Consider the following 19,111-nt stretch of genomic DNA (forward strand, 5'->3'; position numbering starts at 1 on the left):
TTCCAGAGTGTGGGCCACAAGAGCGCTCTCACACACACACACACACACACCTCAACTATCAGACAGTCGTAGTTTGCTTATCCCTCTGCTGCTGTATGTTGTGGTAAGAATGGAGGGTCAGTCTCACACACACACACACTTACTATCTTGCGGTCGTAGTTCTCTCCGCTACTGTAGGTGGTGGTTAGGGTGGAGGAGCACTCCTCCAGGTACCAGGGCTTGCGTCCGCTCTCGGCGGTGCTGGAGATGGAGATAGTGTAGATGCTGTTGGTGTAGCCGTCACAGGAGCAGTGGTCCCGGCTCCGCCCGCCGTTCCCTGACGCCCACACAAAGATGGAGCCACGCCCCTTCCTTCCCTGGCAGGAAATCAAACCATTGTCAATTAGATCAGAGGCGGGATTTCCTGCCCGTGGGAACAACGGTTCTTCCGCCCATTGATGCTGTAATGGTAATAGCAGGTGCACACAGCAGTGGCAGGGGAATGAGCACATTAATTACATTAGCCCAAATTACTTACTGGAGCAGCACTATCACACAGCTTCAGTAAACAGAGATATTTACATAGAAATACAATTACTTGAGCGGGCATCCCCAATCAAATAAAGTCAATGATGCCAAAATGCCAAAATTCTATTTATATGGGGTTTTTATTGGTGTATGATTGGCAGAGAAACTGGAGGGAGCCTACTGCTCTGTGAGCTCTGACTGTCACTCAAACACATCCACACACAGACAGAGGGGATAAAAGGTGGAGGAAAGCACTTCACAGGCCTCTGTCAGCTTGTGATAAGAGATAGAAGCCCCTCTGAGTGAAGAGAGAATCAGACAGGATGAAATGCTGATGGAAAACTGGGACCAGCTTTGAAGAGAGGGAGGGAGGGAGGGAGGGAGGGAGGGAGGGAGGGAGGGAGGGAGGGAGGGAGGGAGGGAGGGAGGGAGGGAGGGAGGGAGGGAAAAAAGGAGAGTGCGAGAAAGAGAAGCTGTGCGAGAAAGGAGGGGAGAGATACAGAGGGTGTGTGACAAAGAGAGCGAGAGAGTGAAAAAGCAGGTAGGGAGATGATGACTTATTGAAGCAAGAGGGAGACCGACAAAGACAGAACAAAAAATGAAAAAGACAACCAAAAAACGTGGGGGCTGGGTCTGGGGGACCTGCACCCTAACAACAGCAACACACACCTCTCCCTAACCGGTCAGTAATATCTCAAACATACGGGGGCTAACATTTTCTCCACCCTTCCAATTGGTTACACAGTCTCCCTGCTCACTAGCCTGTCACATCCCCTTTTCTGTAGGCCAACCTGCCACGGTGCTGCCACACACACACCTCCAACCATCTATCATAATAGTACAATAGACTTTGTAGCTTCCACGCACAACAAAGACATACACTGAGAATACAAAACATTAAGAACGCCTGCTCTTTCCATGACATAAACTGACCAGGTGAGTGCTATGATCTCTTTACATTTTAACAGACGCCCTTATCCAGAGCAATTTACAGGATCAATTAGGGTTTAAGTGCCTTGCTCAAGGGCACATCAACAGATTTTTCCAGTTGGCTCTGGGATTCAAACCAGCGACCTTTCAGTCATCGGCCCAACACTCTTAACCGCTAGGCTACCTGCCGCCCTTATTGATGTCACTTTGTTAAATTCACTTCAAATCAGTGTAGATGAAAGGGAGGAGACAGAGTAAAGAAAGATTTTTAAGCCTCGAGACAATTGAAACATGGATTGTGTATGTGTGCCATTCAGAGGGTGACTGGGCTAGATACAAAATGTAAGTGCCTTTGGGGTATGGGGGTATGGTAGTAGGTACCGGGGTATGGTAGTAGGTGCCAGGCACACCGGTTTGAGTGTCAAGAACCGCTGGGTTTTTCCACACTTCAACAGTTTCCCCCTGTGTATCAAGAATGGTCCCTCACCCAAAGGACATCCAGCCAACTTGACAACTATAGGAAAGCATTGGACTCAATATGGGCCAGCATCCCTGTGGAACGCTTTCGTCACCTTGTAGAGTCCCCGACGAATCGACGCTGTTCTGAGGGCAAAGGGGGTGTTCCTAATGTTTTGAATACTCAGTGAACGTAACCCACCACCAAAATCTAACCATCGTTTGACTTTCTCTAGAATCAAAATGTAAGCAGCACGTCTGACTCAGCATGGAGAGGGCACTCTGACATCATCACAAGCGACCTTGTGAAGTCAACTCCCCTCCACTTAACCCCTGGGCTAAGCTCTTCCTTTGAGCCACCTCTACAAAAACACTCATGAATATGGATACAGCACATGAATACGCTAATCAGACCAAGCGCTTTAATACAAATGTCGAGAAGTGCCCCCGAGGCATTGATTACACTCTGGCCGCCGAGTTACTGCATGCGTTTGTCCAAGTCAATGTGTATTCTTTGCACCAGTCTTCTTCTGAGAACGAATTGGTGTTTTGATCGTGGGTATAAGTGTGTATACTTAATGTGCATGTCTACTGTGTGTGTGAGATGCACCATGCGGATGCCGTTCTCGAAGGCCTGCCTTGCCAGCGAGGCGGGGCCGTCCACGGTCTTGCCGTCGTCATCAGGACCCCAACTGGCGCTGTAGATGTCAATGTGCTGCGGCTGCAGACTCAGAGACTTGGCCTCCACCATGTCTGTCACATCACCGTCCAGCATCCGCACCCCTGACACACACACACACAAAATGAAAAAAACAGTACATTTGGCGCACACAGTTTAGATCACACACTCAACCACAGATACATAGCGTAAACCCAATGCTCACCCCCTATCCGTGCGTTGTAGGCAATTCCCACGGTGCAATGGGAGTTGTTAGCAGATGCAGCAACTTCTCCAGCACAGCGTGTTCCATGCCTGGAGAGAGAGCAGGGACACTTTACTTTACGCACATAAACACAGAAACACATTTCCACACTCCCACAAGCGCACATTTATAAAACTCACACAAATATGTAAACAGATATACTGAGGAACGCACAAACAGTCGGGATAGCATCGGACACCCTGCACGTTCCCGGTAAAAGGCGCATGGCTGGAGAACTAAGTGGAGTTAGACTTTGTTCAAACTACGGCCTGGAGGAACAGGCCTACTCATGGCCAGTAGCAGGGGCTGAGTCTTGTCCAGAAGGGCATGCAATGGAAAGCGTATTATAGTCCGTTTTCTTCAGTTTGGTGCGTAACGAACATGGCCCTGCTGTCAGAGGCAGCAGCAGCTGCACTGGGTTACATACAGCCCTCAAATATTTTCACAATGTGAACGAGACAAATGTTTTGCATGTCCCCGAGCCCTCAACAAACAAGGGTAACATTCCGCCACAGGCTGTAAGTGACAATCGGCCAGGGTCAGTGACCAGAGCAAACAAACAAGAGTGTCTTTTAGGAGGAGGAAGAGGCAAACTCTCTCGGCACGACCAGCCCTCATGCCGAGAACATCTGGACCGAGCGGCCCAGAGTCGCCACTGACTGCTGTCATGGCAACCCCAGCATCTAACCCGTGGCAGGCAGACGCACACTCCCTCGTTAGCTTATGGTTTCCACTGTACTGTATTCCATCACCTGGCTAGAACCTCCCTCCACAACACAGCTCTTCCCCTATAGCAGACAAATAGTAGGGAACATTCAAATCCTTTAGCTCCGTTTGACATCCCACGGCTCCATGTTCTGCCTGTTGCCTGCGTCTCCTCTGCGTACGTGTGTGGAGTGTGTGCTCGTGTCGTCTGCTCTCAGCCCATCTCTGTTCCATGCCTGCTCCGCATCACTCTGAACCACACCGTCTGTAGGATGACTAAAGTTCAATGTGAATAACACACTGACTGGGTCAATCCTGAAGGTGATTCCTTGGTTCAGCCCACAGAAGTGGACTTCTACATTATAGCAGAAATTCTATCACATGGAAATGTTCAAACTCAGCAGCGGATACGTTCCTCACACAGGAAATAAGCGGAAAGAACAGCTTGTTCTCCTCTGGAAAAAAAAAATACACACACACAAAGGTAACACACCACACAGCGGATGCAAGTTTAGTGTCCGTTTACTTTGAACATCTGTGAAACTGCTGGTTTAAAAGAAAGGGATGGTAGGGTGGACTGTAACCAATCCATTCTGGTCTCTTTGGTTGGTCTGGATCAGAAGTGGCGAGTCCTCGTTCTTCAAATCAGTACCATGTCATAAAATAAAGCTGGGGCAAATTGGAACTCCTACCACCACAATAGTGTACTCGCAAACGTATCGGAGAGGGACGTCTGGAGTGCATCAGCAGTTAGTGGGGAGCTTTCATAAAACCTCTTACAAAATGGTGTTCCCCTCCATGTTCCCCTGTATGTTCGTATGATATCGGAGACTGGATATTGGGACAGTGCAAAGATACAGAATCTGTCTGAAAAGCGTGTAGTGTGTAAGCTTTAGGTAGCAGGTACACACTAACGGCTGTGTTCCAGTATCCCCTTGAGCAGCATACTGCCTAGAATAAAGCAATGAGTTGGGCCCTGCATTCTAAGCGGTATGCTAGTATGGACATTGGAACGTACCCATTATTGTGACAGACTTCTCAACAAACCCCAGTCAGAGGGGGACAGAGAGAGCGAGGGAGTGAGCCATTGCAGGCCCTGATCTGTCTAGAAAGCAGTGGGCTATTAAACCTCCTGTCTCTTTAAGAAAACAATCTACAACAGAGCACTGAGGGTTTGCCAAGGCATTTTGGCTAGAGGGTCCAAAAACACTCTGACAGCCAAACTGGCGCAGGACACAGGGCTCCCAGGCAGAGGAGAGTTCTCCACACACACCATAAACACACCACTACAGAACTATACAGATAGCGAGCGCACACACACACACACAGTGGAGAGCGATGCTGTGACACGGTATCTTACTTGTTCTCGTTGCTGGCATCGTAACGGGGCATGGGGTCCATGTCATTCCCGTTGACATCATAACTGGCCTGATTGTCCTGGAAACAGAGGAAATACCTTCACCATCATGGTGTTCTTATGGCCGAGCAGCAGAAATCAGCCAATGGCTGAATATGCAAAACGCACACACCCCATTCCAAACCCCCCCCCCCCAACACACCCCATTCCAAAACCCCCACCCCATTCCAAACCCCATTCCAAACCCCCCCCACACACCCCATTCCAAACCCCCCCCACACACCCCATTCCAAAACCCCCACCCCATTACAACCCCCCCACACACACACACCCCCCCATTCCAAAATCCCCCCACACCCCATTCCAAAACCCCCACCCCATTCCAAACCCCATTCCAAAACCCCCCCACACACTCCATTCCAAAACCCCCACCCCATTCCAAAACCCCCCCACACACACACCCCCCATTACAAAATCCCCCCACACACACCATTCCAAAACCCCCATCCCATTCCAAACCCCATTCCAAAACCCCCACGCACACACCCCCCATTCCAAAACCCCCACGCACACACCCCCCATTCCAAAACCCCCACACACACACCCCCCATTCCAAAACCCCCCCACACACACACCCCCCATTCCAAAAACCCCACCCCATTCCAAAAACCGCCTCACACACCCCGTTACAAAACCCCCACCCCATTCCAAAACCCCCACACACACACCCCATTCCAAAACCCCCACCCCATTCTAACACCCCCACACACACACCCCATTCCAAAACCCCCACACACACATACACTGAGTGTAAAAACATTAGGAACACCTTCACTACAAGGTGTCGAAAGCATTCCACAGGGATGCTTCCCACAGTCAAGTTGAATGGATGTCCTTTGGGTGGTGGACCATTCTTGGAACACACTGGGAAATGTTGAGCGTGAAAACGCCAGCTGCGTTGCAGTTAACACGTCTTCTGAATGGCACACACACAATCCATGACTCAATTGTCTCGAGGCTTAAAAATTATTCTTTAACAGGTCTCCTCCCTTTTGTCTACACTGATTTGTATTTAACAGTTGAAATCAATAACGGATCATAGCTGTCACCTGGAATCACCTGGTCTATGTCTGGGAAAGAGCAGGCGCTCCTAATGTTCTGTACACTCGCTGTACATGCACCCACAAACATACAGTACACACTCACGTAGTTCTGAATGAGGTCGGGGTGGTTCCTCTCTATGCCGTCATCCAGGATGGTGACCACCACGTCTTTCCCGGTGTAGCCCCTCTTCCACGCCCCCACTATGTTCATGTCTGACTGGCAGTTATGGATGTCATCGTTACAGTGCTGGAACGCACACACACACACACACACACACACACACACACACACGTCACTGGAATAGTGCTGAAACAAAACTAGCAACCCACTTATGTGGTCATTATAATTCTAGAACAAAGAGCCACATCTGTGTTGTGGCAACAGTGTGTCTCCGTGCTGTTGTGCTGCTTGTTGCTAATTGGCTATCTGCCAAACATTTAACATTTTACTAGATAGATTTACCAACGTCTAACTTTTCTCCTCGCTCTACTTTTTTCATTCAACCCTTTTCACCCCGGAAAGCTTTATCTGGACGTGGTTCGTCAGGACCTCCACCAGTCGAAGCTAAGTAGTAACATTAACATGATGCCTTCCAATTGCAGTTGCTGTACTCATAATCTACCGGTCAAAGGATCGCCTTACGGTGAGGATAGCCGTGTTGCAAGCACAGCTTCAGATGCAATCGTTGAGCAAGGGTCATTTCAGTGTAGGGAAGGATGAAACCGTGTCTGTGCCACCAGTAAGTACAGATAGTACAAATCCCCTCGCACGGTCCCCGCAGCCGGACAATTTTCTCACGGTTTCTGGAAGGAAATGCTGCCGGTATTCTCAACCGGTGTCGCTCATTCAGCCGACAGAATCTTTCAACCGGCCTCTCCTCCACCTGTTATGGGGTCTGAGCTGTCGAAGCATTCCACTATTAGCTCTGACAAATTGAAAACCCTAGTCATTGGCGACTCCATTACCCACAATATTAGACTAAAAAAGAATCATCTCTCGACGTAAAGGCAAATCTGAATATGGTGCTGCCTAAGGATAAAACTGGCGAGTATAGAGAGTATAGGGACATTGTTATCCATGTCAGCACCAACGATGTTAGGATGAAACAGTCAGAGTTCACCAAGCGCAACATAGCTTCAGCGTGTAAATTAGCTAGAAAGATGTGTCGGCACCAAGTAATTGTCTTTGGCTTCCTCCCAGTTAAGGGGGAGTGATGAGCTCTACAGCAGAGTCTCACAACTGGAATGCTGAGGAGTGACGGACTCCATCCTAGCTGGAGGCGTGCTCTTATCTATGACAATCTAGACAAGGCTCTAACTCCTCTAGCTCCACAATGAGATAGCCAGCCTGCCAGGTTAGTGGAGTCTGCCACTAGCACAGTCAACTCAGCTATCCCCATTGAGACAGTGTCTGTGCCTCAATCTAGGTTGAGCAAAACAAAACATGGCAGTGTTCGCCTTAGCAATCTCTCTGGAATAAAGACCTCCTCCATTCCCGCCATCATTGAAAGAGATTGCGATATCTCACATCTTAAAATAGGGTTACTTAATGTTAGATCCCTCACTTCCAAGGCAGTTATAGTCAATTAACTAATTTGTAATCTTGATGTGATTGGCATGACTGAAACATGGCTCAAGAGTGACGAATTTACTGTGTTAAATGAAGTCTCTCCTCCTGGTTACACTAGTGACCATATCCCCGGCAAATCTCGCAACGGCGGAGGAGTTGCTAACATTTACGACAGCAAATTTCAACTTAAACAAAACATATTACTGCGTTTTTGTCTTTTGAGCTTTGAGTCATGAAATCTATGCAGCCAACTCAATCACTTCTTATAGATACTGTTTACAGGCCTCCTGGGCCATACACAGCGTTCCTCAATGAGTTCCCTGAATTCCTATCGGACCTTGTAGTCATGCCAGATAATTTTCACATTTTTGGTGACCATAACATTCACATGGAAAAGTCCACAGACCCACTCTCAAAGGCTTTCGGAGCCATCATCAACTCAGTGGGGTTTGTCCAACATGTCTCCGGACCTATTCATTGCCATAGTCATACCCTGGATCAAAAGACGTGCTATAAAATTCTCGGACAACCCAGAGATTCCCTTCCAGACTCCATCTACCCAAGGACGTTGGGGTAGACAAATCGGTTAACCACCTAACTGCATAATACCGTAGATGCAGTCGCACCCCTAAAAACAAAAAACATTTGTCACAAGAAACTAGCTCCCTGGTACACAGAAAATACCCAAGCCCTGAAGCAAGCTTCCAGAAAATTGGAACGGAAATGACGCTCCACCAAACAGGAAGTCTTCCAACTAGCTTGGAAAGACAGGACCGTGCAGTATCGAAGAGCCCTCACTGCTGCTCCATCATCCTATTTTTCCAACCTAATTGAGGAGAATAAGAAAAATCCAACATTTATTTTTGATACTGTCCACATCTAACTAAAAAGCAGCATTAGACAGAGGATGGCATTCACTTCAGCAGTAATACATTCATGAACCTCTTCAATGAAAAGTTTATGATCGTTAAAAAGCTAATTACGGACTCCTCTTTGAATCTGCGTATTTCTCCAAAGCTCAGTGGTCCTGAGTCTGCACAGAACTGCCAGGACCTAGGATCAATGGAGACAAGTTATTTCATCCTGTATCTCTTGACACATACATGAAAACAGTCATGGCCTCTAAACTCTCAAGCTGCATACTGGACCCTATTCCAACTAAAGTAATGAAGGAGCTATAACATTCACTTACAATCCTGTGCTTGGCACTCCTGTGTTGAACATAATAAATGTCTACCTATCCACCGGATGTGTACCAAACTCACTGGAAGTAAAAAGCCACACCTTGACCTGAAAAAAAACTTTTAAAAAAACTAAATAAAATTTTTAAAAAATTATGTATGCGAAATGCTTCTGTCTGGTTTTAGACCCCATCATAGCACAGACTGCACACGTGAAGGTGGTAAATTACCTTTTAAATGGCGTCAGACCAAGGCTCTGCATCTGTCCTCATGCTCCTAGGCCTTAGTGGCACCATCGACCACCATATTATTTTGCCGAAATTAGAAACCCCAATTGGACTACACGGACAAGTTCTTGCCTGGTTTAGATCTTATCTGTCAGAAAGATATTGGTTTGTCTCTGTGGATGTTTTGTCCTCTGACAAATCAATTGTAAGTTTTGGCGTTCCTCTAGGTTCTGTTTTAGGACCACCATTGTTTTCACTATATATATTCTACCTCTTGGTGATGTCATTCGGAAACATAATGTCAACTTTCACTGCTATGCGGATGATACACATGTACATTTCGATGGAACATGGTGAAGCCCCAAAATTGCCTACCCTGGAAGCCTGTGTTTCAGACATAAGGAAGTGGATGGCGGCAAATGTTTTACTTTAAACTCAGACAAAACAAAGATGCTAATTATAGGTCCCAAAAAACAAAGAGAACTGCTGTTGAATCTGACAATCTTGATGGTTGTACAGTCGTCTCAAATAAAACTGAAGGACCTTGGCGTTACTCTGGACCCTGATTTCTCTTCGTAACCTTGCAAAAATCAGCAACCTTTTGTCCAAAAATGATGCATTTAAGCTAATCCATGCCCTTTTCACTTCTAGATTAGACTACTGCAATGGTCTACTCTCCAGCTAAAGCACTAAATAAACTTCAGTTAGTGCTAAACACGGCTGCTAGAATCCTGACTAGAACCAAACAATTTGATCATATTACTCCAGTGCTAGCCTCCCTACACTGGCTTCCTGTTAAGAGTAGGGCTGATTTCTAGGTTTGACTGCTAACCTACAAAGCACTACATGGGCTTGCTCCTACCCATCGCTCCGATTTGGTCCTGCCATACATACCTACACATACGCTATGTTCACAAGACGCAGGCCTCCTTATTGTCCCTAGAATTTCTACGCAAACAGCTGGAGGCAGGACTTTCTCCTATAGAGCTCATTTTTTATGGAATGGTGTGCCTATCCAAGTGAGAGATAAATGTAGAGTCTTTACTGAAGACTTGTCTCTCAGTAGGTCCTATGATTGAGTGTAGCCTGGCCCAGGGATGCAAAGGTGAACGGCAAGGCACTGGAGCAACGAATCGCCCTTGCCTTCTCTGCCTGTCCGGCTCCCCTCTTTCCACTGGGATTCTCTGCCTCTAACCCTATTAAGGGGCTGTCACTGACTTAATAGTGCTCTTCCATTCCGTCCCTAGGAAGGGTGCGTCACTTGAGTGGGTTGAGTCACAGACATGATCTTCCTGTCCAGTTTTGTGATTCCTCGGGCTCGTGCGGCGGAGGAGACCTACACAGCCTCGTCTCAGGGTAGTAAGTTGATGATATTCCTCTAGTGCTGTGGGGGCTGTGCTTTGGCAAAGTGGATGGGGTTATTTCCTGCCTGATTGGTCCTGTCTGGGGGTATCATCTATAGTCTATGTGCCGGGGGGCTAGGGTCAGTCTGTCTTATCTGGTTAACTTCTGAGGTACTGACCTGTTGCACCCTCTACAAACACTGATTATTATTTGACCCTGCTGGTCATCTATGAACGTTTTAACATCTTGAAGAACAATCTGGCTTCAAATGGCCATGTGCTCTTATAATCTCCATCCGGCACAGCCAGAAGAGGACTGGCCACCCCTCAGAGCCTGGTTGCCCTCTAGGTTTCTGCATTGCTTGCCGTTTGAGGTTTTAGACTGAGTTTCTGTATGGCACTTTGTGACCCCTGCTGATGTAAACAGGGCCTTATAAATACATTTGATTGGTTGGTTGATTGATTGATTCCATAGACATAGGCCCTGTTCGAATCCTTTGAAAATGCAACTTTCCCTCCTCCGTTCTTTAAAGTAGTTATTGATCTGACATTTTTTGGACTGGTGAAAGCTATGAACTGGAATTCTTGCTTTAACTTGTCCAATCATGCTAGATCAGTTATTAGTCCAAGGAGGAGAGGAAGGAATGGAAGCGTTTGAACCGTTTTTAAATAGGTCCAGAGATGGATGGAGAAAGTCAGTTGTAGACTAAAGTCCAGGTGAACAAACGTCAACAGACGTGAACATGGACAAAAGTCTAGTAAATCTGATACCTAAACAGGAAACACTCATGACTGACTATAACCGATTATGAAACTGGACAGATAAGTGGAAGCTCTAAAGTCAAAGTACTGGCATTATCTTTGCCAAGTTAACCATTGACAGAACCCAGAAGAAGAGAAAAAGACCAGAGTGTTGACCAACTGCACAAAACGTAAGGGAGCCATGATTTGTACGTGGATGTGACTAGCAGCCACGAGTGAGTGAAGTATTTGTCTGTGTAGAGCTGCATAGCTTGTGCAGTCCTAGACGGAGTCATCTCACACTGCTGTATGCATTTAAATCCTCTCGGTGTCATTAGAAAAGGTGTGAGAAGATGTCTAGACATTAGCCACGCTACACCCTTAGCCGCACTACACCCAAGATTCACTCTCACACACAGCCTGTGGAGCCTCCATTAAGTGGGTCAGGGTGGTGGTGAGTCCAGTGACCCTTGACCCTGAGTCCTGGGGTTTGGCCTGATCTGCATACTCACGATGTACCACATACTGTTCCACTTGGCGTCGTTGAAGAAGATGGACTGGGCGGGGCTAGTCTGGGCGGGGCTGGAGAGAGGGCGAGGGGCCGCCTTGTAATCCCTCTTGATCCGCCTCTTCACCACCTGCTGCTGAATCCACTCCACCTAAAGCAGAGGGCATACCATTGGAAAGTGAGTGAAAACAATATCAAACAACAAATCACTGAACAGGAACACTAAGGGATTACGGGCAAGCATGTTTTGAGTTGACAATGGGAGATGGAGGAATATGTGTGGAGAAATACATGAACAAAGTAAAACACTGGCAGACAGACAAGTGCGCACACATCACAGGTCACATCAAATCTCTCAAATCTAGTGGATTTATTTCACAGAATTCCTTGGCTCATCTCAGAAGTTTGGGAGCATTTGGTAGGATTTTTTTTTCTATTTCTAGAAGAAAATGGACAATGGACAAGGAAATCTCAAACCTGGCCAGATTAGAGCCCTATACTTGATATGTAGCTACATAACTGACTGCTGCATCTCACCTTTGCACAAGGGAAGTGAAGTAGACACTCATATCAGAGGGAAATATCTGTCAGTCTCTCCAGAGAGCGGAGGGGAAAAGCAAAATAAAAATGGAGAAAAGCGAGCGATGGGGTAGACCAACAAAAACACAGGCAGAAAGACATAGGGGGGGGGGGGGGGGGGGGGGGGGACACCTAGGATGTAGTTGTGAAGTCTAAAAAGGATAGAAGAAAAAAAATATACAAGTGTAACAGTGATGGCGGGGCGATCAGACTGGTGCGAAGACAGCAGGCACAAGTCTCTGCTCATTTTACTCTGTCATTAACATCAGGTTCAAAGTAACTGTTTCCACACCTCACTGAGCTCAGAACAGCAGAGCCATCAGTGTGTGTGTGTGTCTGTCTCTCCGTCTGCCTGCCTACGTCCGTGTGTTCGTGCATGACGAGTGGTAAGCCTTATGCAACGGTCCTCAGACAGTCACCTGGACAGGAGGTCTGACCCCAGCAGACAGTCATCCATTAGCTCCGCCACTGACTTGAGAGTGCACTAAGAGGGAGAGGAACCGGATCTGAACTCTCCCTCTTCCTTCAGATGGTGAACTGGACTGGGGGCTTTTGAAATACGACTGCTTCTGCTTTGCCCCTTAAGGGTTTGCAGGTGGCTCTCTCTATCGCAGTCTCTGCCTCTCTCACTGACTGGGTCAGTAACCAAGGGCAACCAGGATCCAAAAGGGCCAGCCGTACAGCAGGAGTGCCAGTTGAAGTCAGAGGTTTGTAATGCATACTTCCTTCGTTTCTCGTTTCCTTGAAGGGATCACTGATCTGACATGAACGTATAGGTAGAAGTGATGAGGTCCTTGCCTATCCAAATCTGTTATAAATCAGTGATTACTTTGAGGAAGTCTCGTATTTCTCAGTTGTTAGAGCATGGCGCGTGCAATGCCAGGGTTGTGGGTTCGAAAATGCATCCACTCACTACTGTAAGTCGCTTTGGATAAGAGCGTCTGCTAAATAAAAGCAGATATTATATATATTTTTTTCAATGGGGTAAAAGGTCCCCAGGGTGAGGTCACACTCAAGGACCTCTTCTCCAAGCCACGGAGACATGCGTGCCAACAGGTAGACCACGCACACACACACACACACACACAAACAAACAAGGCGTGCCTGCTACACCCATCGGACTCTCACACAAACACAGAGATGACTGGCATTACACAACTAAGCAGAACAATGTGATTAGTTAAATAACCGACTACACAGACTGAGTCCAGAGCACCCGTGATAGAGTCCTGCCCAAAATGAGACTGGCATCAGAATGATAGGACACTGATCCCTGAACAGACAGACTCCCAGCTCAGACTGCAGGGCCAGCTGACATCATTTACACATCTCCTTCCTGTCAACCCCTCACACAGAAGAGAAACCAGAGGAAGAAGACAGGCAAAGAGAACACTGCTCTCTCTCTCTCCCCCTCTGTGACGCCTGTCAATGCCAAACTGCCTCCTGCCCCGAGGGGAGTATTGTGGAATATGTTCAAAACGGCCAATGTTTCAAGCGAGTATAATACATCTCACGTTGAAGACAACTATGCTCAGTGGCGCTATGGTTGGTCGACTTTTGTGTAGCTCGGTGTGCTGAGCTACAATTGTGCCCTGGACTGTACGCATCATCAGGGCAAGACCAACGCCGGTGTTCTGAGACTCGTCAATAATGCAGGCGGGTGTCAATGACCCGTCTGGGGGGCCCACGAACACTGAGGCGGCGACGGGCTTACCTTGGGCTCCATCGAGATGAAGCTGTGGCCACCGCGACTGGACAGCGTCGACCTTTTGATGGTCCTGCTGTGAAAGAAGTGATAGTGGTCCTTCAGGTCGCCAATCTGCCGAGGAAAACACAAGCCATCAGTCTACAGTAAACACACTGGTTGCATCCGAACTGGTGTGAATTAGGTTGGAATTTCAGATGCGTTCACGGGTTATGTACCAAAAAGACATCAGGAGGTGGCATCATGAATGTAAATGAGACAGAAATATCAAACATTTATTTATTTGTCCCTTAAGTCAAAAACGGCAACCGAGTTTGACGGGAAACACAAACCTCCTAAACAAGACAGACAGAGACAAAGTCTGTGTTTTTACTGATCATTTTGTTTAGGAATTATTAAGTGATTAAAAACGCGTCACTCTGTTACCAAATCCAAAAATCTGTAACAGGATGACTGCAATTGAATTGGCCACAATGTGAAATCATAGTCAGTAGAGAACAGTAAAGTATTGTTAAATACAGCACAGTAGAGTTTAGTACAGTAGAGTACAGTATGATGTAATATACTCTACCGGACTGGGCTGTCCAAACATGTGAAACATAGACGTCTACAATTGGTACAGATTTGGTCCGGTCTGGACCAAACAAATTTGGTCTTGCTTGGGGGCGGAGCTTGATAGAATATAGCCAACTGCAATGGAGGATGTTTTGTGTACCTCTTCAGACACATCACCATGAAGAGAATGACATTCATATGCATTTCTGTTTAATGCAGATCAAGGACCCATGATGCAATTCTGTTACCAGGTGTTGATCCACTTCGCTTACTGTAGTTCAATACCCCAAAATAGATTTTTCAAACTCAAGGTATCATCGCTGACACCCCATTCTTTCAGCAGACATCTTTGAAACGTAATTTTGTAGTAGATATTTAACAAAGTTTTTCAGAAAACGTGTTCACAAAATACTGAGGGAGATTTTTACTGTCATTCTGTTTCCGAACTTGACATCGGCACTGTTCCTAATGTAAATGTGTTTTAGTAAAATGCTCTGTGGCAATTGTTAAAAGTAGACTTTTGCATATACACAGAATATACCAAACATTAAGAACACCTTCCTAATATTGAGTTATACCAACACTTTTGCCCTCAGAACAGCCTCAAATCGTCAGGGCATGGACTCTACAAGGTGTTGAAAGCATTCCACAGGGATGCTGGCCGATATTGAGTCCAATGCTTCCCACAGTTGAGTCAAGTTGGCTGGATGTCCTTTGGGTGGTGGACCACTCGATACACACAGCAGCGTTGCAGTTCTTTACACAAACCGATGCGCCTGGCACCTACTACCATACCCTGTACAAAGGCACTTCAATATTTTGTCTTGCCCAAAACACTCAATGGCACACAAATACAACCCATGTCTCAAATGGCTCAAGGTTTAAAAATCCTTCTTTAACATGTCTCCTCCCATTCATCTACACTGATTGAAGTGGATTTAACAGGTCACATCATCAAGGGATCATAGCTTTCACCTGGATTCACCTGGTCAGCCCATGTCATGGAAAGAGTAGTGTAGTTGTATGGTTTGTTAAACAATCATTTTAGCTTGGCATACATTTGAAAGTGAAAACAAAAAAAAAGGTAACTTTTACAAAGTGTTACAGTGGAATTTCTCATAGACCCAGAGGTCAGGCTTTGACCGCGTCACTGTCAGAACGTGGAAGACACAAGGCAACAGCAGGTAGCATACAGTGCATCCGGAAAGTAGTCAGACCGCTTGACTTTCCCCACATTGTTACATTAAAGCCTTATTCTAAAATTGATTCAATTGTTTATTCTTCCCCTCATCGACCTACACACAATATCCCAGAATGACAAAGCAAAAACTGTTTATCATATTCATCAAATAAAAATACCTGTACCCATTGCAATTCTCGTAAAGGAGAGGGGGAGGGGGTAAATTGCCACTATATAACTAGGGAGAAAGGGTGGCAGGGGTTTGAGAGCTGGATGACCCTACTGGTCTACAATACTCCTTTTCAACCTGTCAGAATACATAGTATGGCTTTCATCGTGGATAGAGCACGCGCTGACGCTGACCAGCTTGTAAGTGTCTTCACTGACATTTTCAACCTATCCCTGACCCAGTCTGTAATATCATTATATTTCAAGCAGACCAGCATAGTCCCTGTGCCCAAGAACGCCAAGGCGACCTGTATAAATGACTATCGCCCCGTAGCACATCTGTAACCATGAAATGCTTTGAAAGGCTGGTCATGGCTCACAACAACAGCATCATCCCAGACACCCTGGACCCACCCCGATTCGCATACGACCCCTCAGGGGTGCTTGCTTAGTCCTCTCCTGTACTCCCTGTCCACCCACGACTGCACGGCCGTGCACGACTCCAACAGCCTCGTTAAGTTCGCAGATGACACAACGGTGGTAGGCCTGATCACTGATGACACAGCCTATAGGGAGGTCAGAGACCTGGCAGAGTGGTGCCAGGACAACAACCTCTCCCTCAACGTCAGCAAGACAAAGGAGCTGATGGTGGACTACAGGAAACGGAGAGCAGAGCACGCCCCCATTCACATGGACGGGGCTATAGCGGAGCGGTTTGAGAGCTTCCAGTTCCTCAGTGTTCCACGTCACTAAGGATCTATCATGGTCTGAAACACACCAACAGAGTGGTGAAGGCACAGCAACACCTCTTCCCCCTCGGGAGGCTTGGCATGGGCCCTCAGATCCTGAAATTTCTACAGCTGCACCATCGAGAGCATCTTGACTGGCTTGGTATGGCAACTGCTTGGCATCCGACCGACCGCAAGGCACTACAGTGGGTAGTGCGTACAGCCGGGGTCTCTGCCACCCAGGAACTCTATACCAGGCGATGTACTGATGAGGTTTACTATCTGTCAGTTTTATTCCTAGTTATATTTACATACACAACATGACCATAAGTATACGGACACATGCTCGTTGAACATGTCATTCCAAAAACATGGGCATTAATATGGAGTAGGTTCCTGCCCTTACTGCTATAACAGCCTCCACTCTTCTGGGAAGGCTTTCTACTAGATGTTGGAACATTGCTGCTGGGACTTGCTTCCATTCAGCCACAAGAGCATTAGTGAGATCGGGCATTGATGTTGGGCGATTAGGCCTGGCTCGCAGTCAGCGTTCCAATTCATCCCAAAGGTGTTCGATGGGGTTGAGGTCAGGGCTCTTTGCAGACCAGTCAAGTTCTTTCACACCAATCTCACCATCCATTTCAGTATGGACCTCGCTTTGTGCACGGGGCATTGACATGCTGAAACAGGAAAGAGCCTTCCCCAAACTGTTGCCACAAAGTTGGAAGCACAGAATAATCTAGAATGTGCTGTAGCCTTAATATTTCCCTTCACTGGAACTAAGTGGCCTAGCCCGAACCAGACCCAGAGCATTATTCCTCCTCCACCAACCTTTACAGTTGCCCCTATGCATTGGGGCAGGTAGAGTTCTCCTGGCATCCGCCAAACCCAGATTCGTCCATCGGACTGCCAGATGAGGAAGTATTGATTCATCACTCCAGAGAACACGTTTCCACCGCTCCAGAGTCCAATGGCGGCGAGCTTTACACCACTTCAGCTGATGCTTGGCATTGTGCATGGTGATGTTAGGCTTGTGTGCGGCTGCTTGGCCATGGAAACCCATTTCATTAAGCACCCGACAAACAGTTATTGCTCTGACGTTGCTTCCATAGTGTTGCAACTGAGGACAGACACACGGTTGGACAGGAGGCATCCTATGACGGTGCCACGTTGAAAGTCACTGAGCTCTTCAGTACACGGACCATTCTACTGCCAATGATTGTCTATGGAGTGTGCATGGCTGTGTGCTAGATTTTATACACCTATCAGCAACGGGTTTGGCTGAAATAGCAGAATACACTAATTTGAAAGACTGTCCACATACTTTTGGTCATGTAGTATATCTACCTATCTCGTATCCCTGCACATCAACTCAGTACGGGTACCTAGTGTATAGCGAAGTTATCGTTACTCATTGCGTTTCTATTACGAAGCGTTTAACTTTTTCTTGTTTATCCCGATTTTCTTTCTCTCTGCATTGTTGGGAAGGGCCATAAGCATTTCACCGCTAGTCCACACATGTTGTTTACGAAGCATGTGACGAATACAATTCCAAACATTTGATTTGAAATGTGATTTTATCAGGCAGACCCTTTTTACTTTGAACCATGAAATACTCGGCAGTAACTGTTGCGTGTGGGGGGAGGCACCTGTTATTCCACCGCTGTGGAGCCTAATGACTACACTCCCCCTTCATTCAGTCATTGTCTGTCCCGGTTGTGATAGGCTGATCCCCGCCACACACAACCACACACCAGATACTATCCGGGGTTCAAGTTTCAAGTTTTAATCAAGGCACATAAGAATGAAGGTAGCGCGTTCGGACTGGCCCTGTGGGAGGACTCTCCACTGTGTCCCCGGGCCCGGTGGCTAACCTTGACAATTGAACTTCAATCCGAGTGACGAAACACCACGGTTCAATATCAATATCAAAATACGTTTCATTTATCAAACAAAAACACTAGTGCAGGATTTGATTTTGAAAGTCATTTTGGAAGTTATTTGAAAAATATATACAACTTTTTGAGAAGAACCACAAACATACCTGTCCCATATTCTTATAGCCATATTTGCCCGCTATCCGATCAGCGATGTCGTGTCCCCCGTTTATCCGTACAGCCCAATGGTTGGTGTAAATCCGAGCTTTGCACGGGACAGACGTAAAACCGAGCAAGAGCGCCAGGATGCACATCAATACTATTCTCAAAGCGGCGTTCCAAACCATCTTCCACTACTTTCCCCCCCCCAGAGCCACCCGTGTGTCCTCCTTCCGACTAGGCAAACAACCAAACTTCTCTTCTCGCCGCAGGCAGTGCAAGCAAGATTATCGTATAACTGTTCGCTCCACATAGACTACACGCAAGGAAAGAAAAAAACGGAGACCGAAAATGCCTCAAAAGCCCGTTAGACGGTCCTGTTCTGTGTTCTCCGCGTGCATGGAGAGTTCGAAGTTTGCCTATTTCTCCGTAGCAGCAGTGAGGATAATATGGCTGAATCTATGGTCTGAATACAGTGCCCTGGGTTAATTCCTTTCACCCAGACCTCGGATGTTGGTTCTCATTCTCCCTTTACAGTGGCGAAAAAAAACGAGCGACACTCTGAAGAGTAAGAACGGCTAATGCTGCGTTCGTAACCAAGTGGGAGAT

General features: G+C 46.9%; 1 protein-coding gene across 2 annotated transcripts in view; it reads right to left on the reverse strand.

The window, feature by feature from the left end:
• LOC110535788 (proprotein convertase subtilisin/kexin type 5) overlaps positions 1-19,111 on the reverse strand; it is a 42,156-nt gene extending 23,045 nt beyond the window's left edge. The window contains exons 1-8 of one of the 2 annotated variants that reach the window (XR_016484514.1): positions 18,511-19,090; positions 13,845-13,949; positions 11,556-11,702; positions 6,085-6,228; positions 4,882-4,958; positions 2,778-2,866; positions 2,504-2,676; positions 144-356 (exon numbers count right to left, since the gene is read on the reverse strand). Coding sequence is in view for 1 of the 2 variants with exons in the window: in XM_036935601.2 (XP_036791496.1) it covers positions 144-356; positions 2,504-2,676; positions 2,778-2,866; positions 4,882-4,958; positions 6,085-6,228; positions 11,556-11,702; positions 13,845-13,949; positions 18,511-18,690 (1,128 nt within the window). In the remaining variant the exon portion in view is untranslated. Of the gene's footprint in view, positions 1-143; positions 357-2,503; positions 2,677-2,777; positions 2,867-4,881; positions 4,959-6,084; positions 6,229-11,555; positions 11,703-13,844; positions 13,950-18,510 lie in introns of both variants that reach the window. The other variant, XM_036935601.2, reaches the window with a different exon arrangement.

The sequence above is a fragment of the Oncorhynchus mykiss genome, chromosome 11 (assembly GCF_057628025.1).
Source record: "Oncorhynchus mykiss isolate SJ-2025 chromosome 11, ASM5762802v1, whole genome shotgun sequence".
NCBI lineage: Eukaryota > Metazoa > Chordata > Actinopteri > Salmoniformes > Salmonidae > Oncorhynchus > Oncorhynchus mykiss.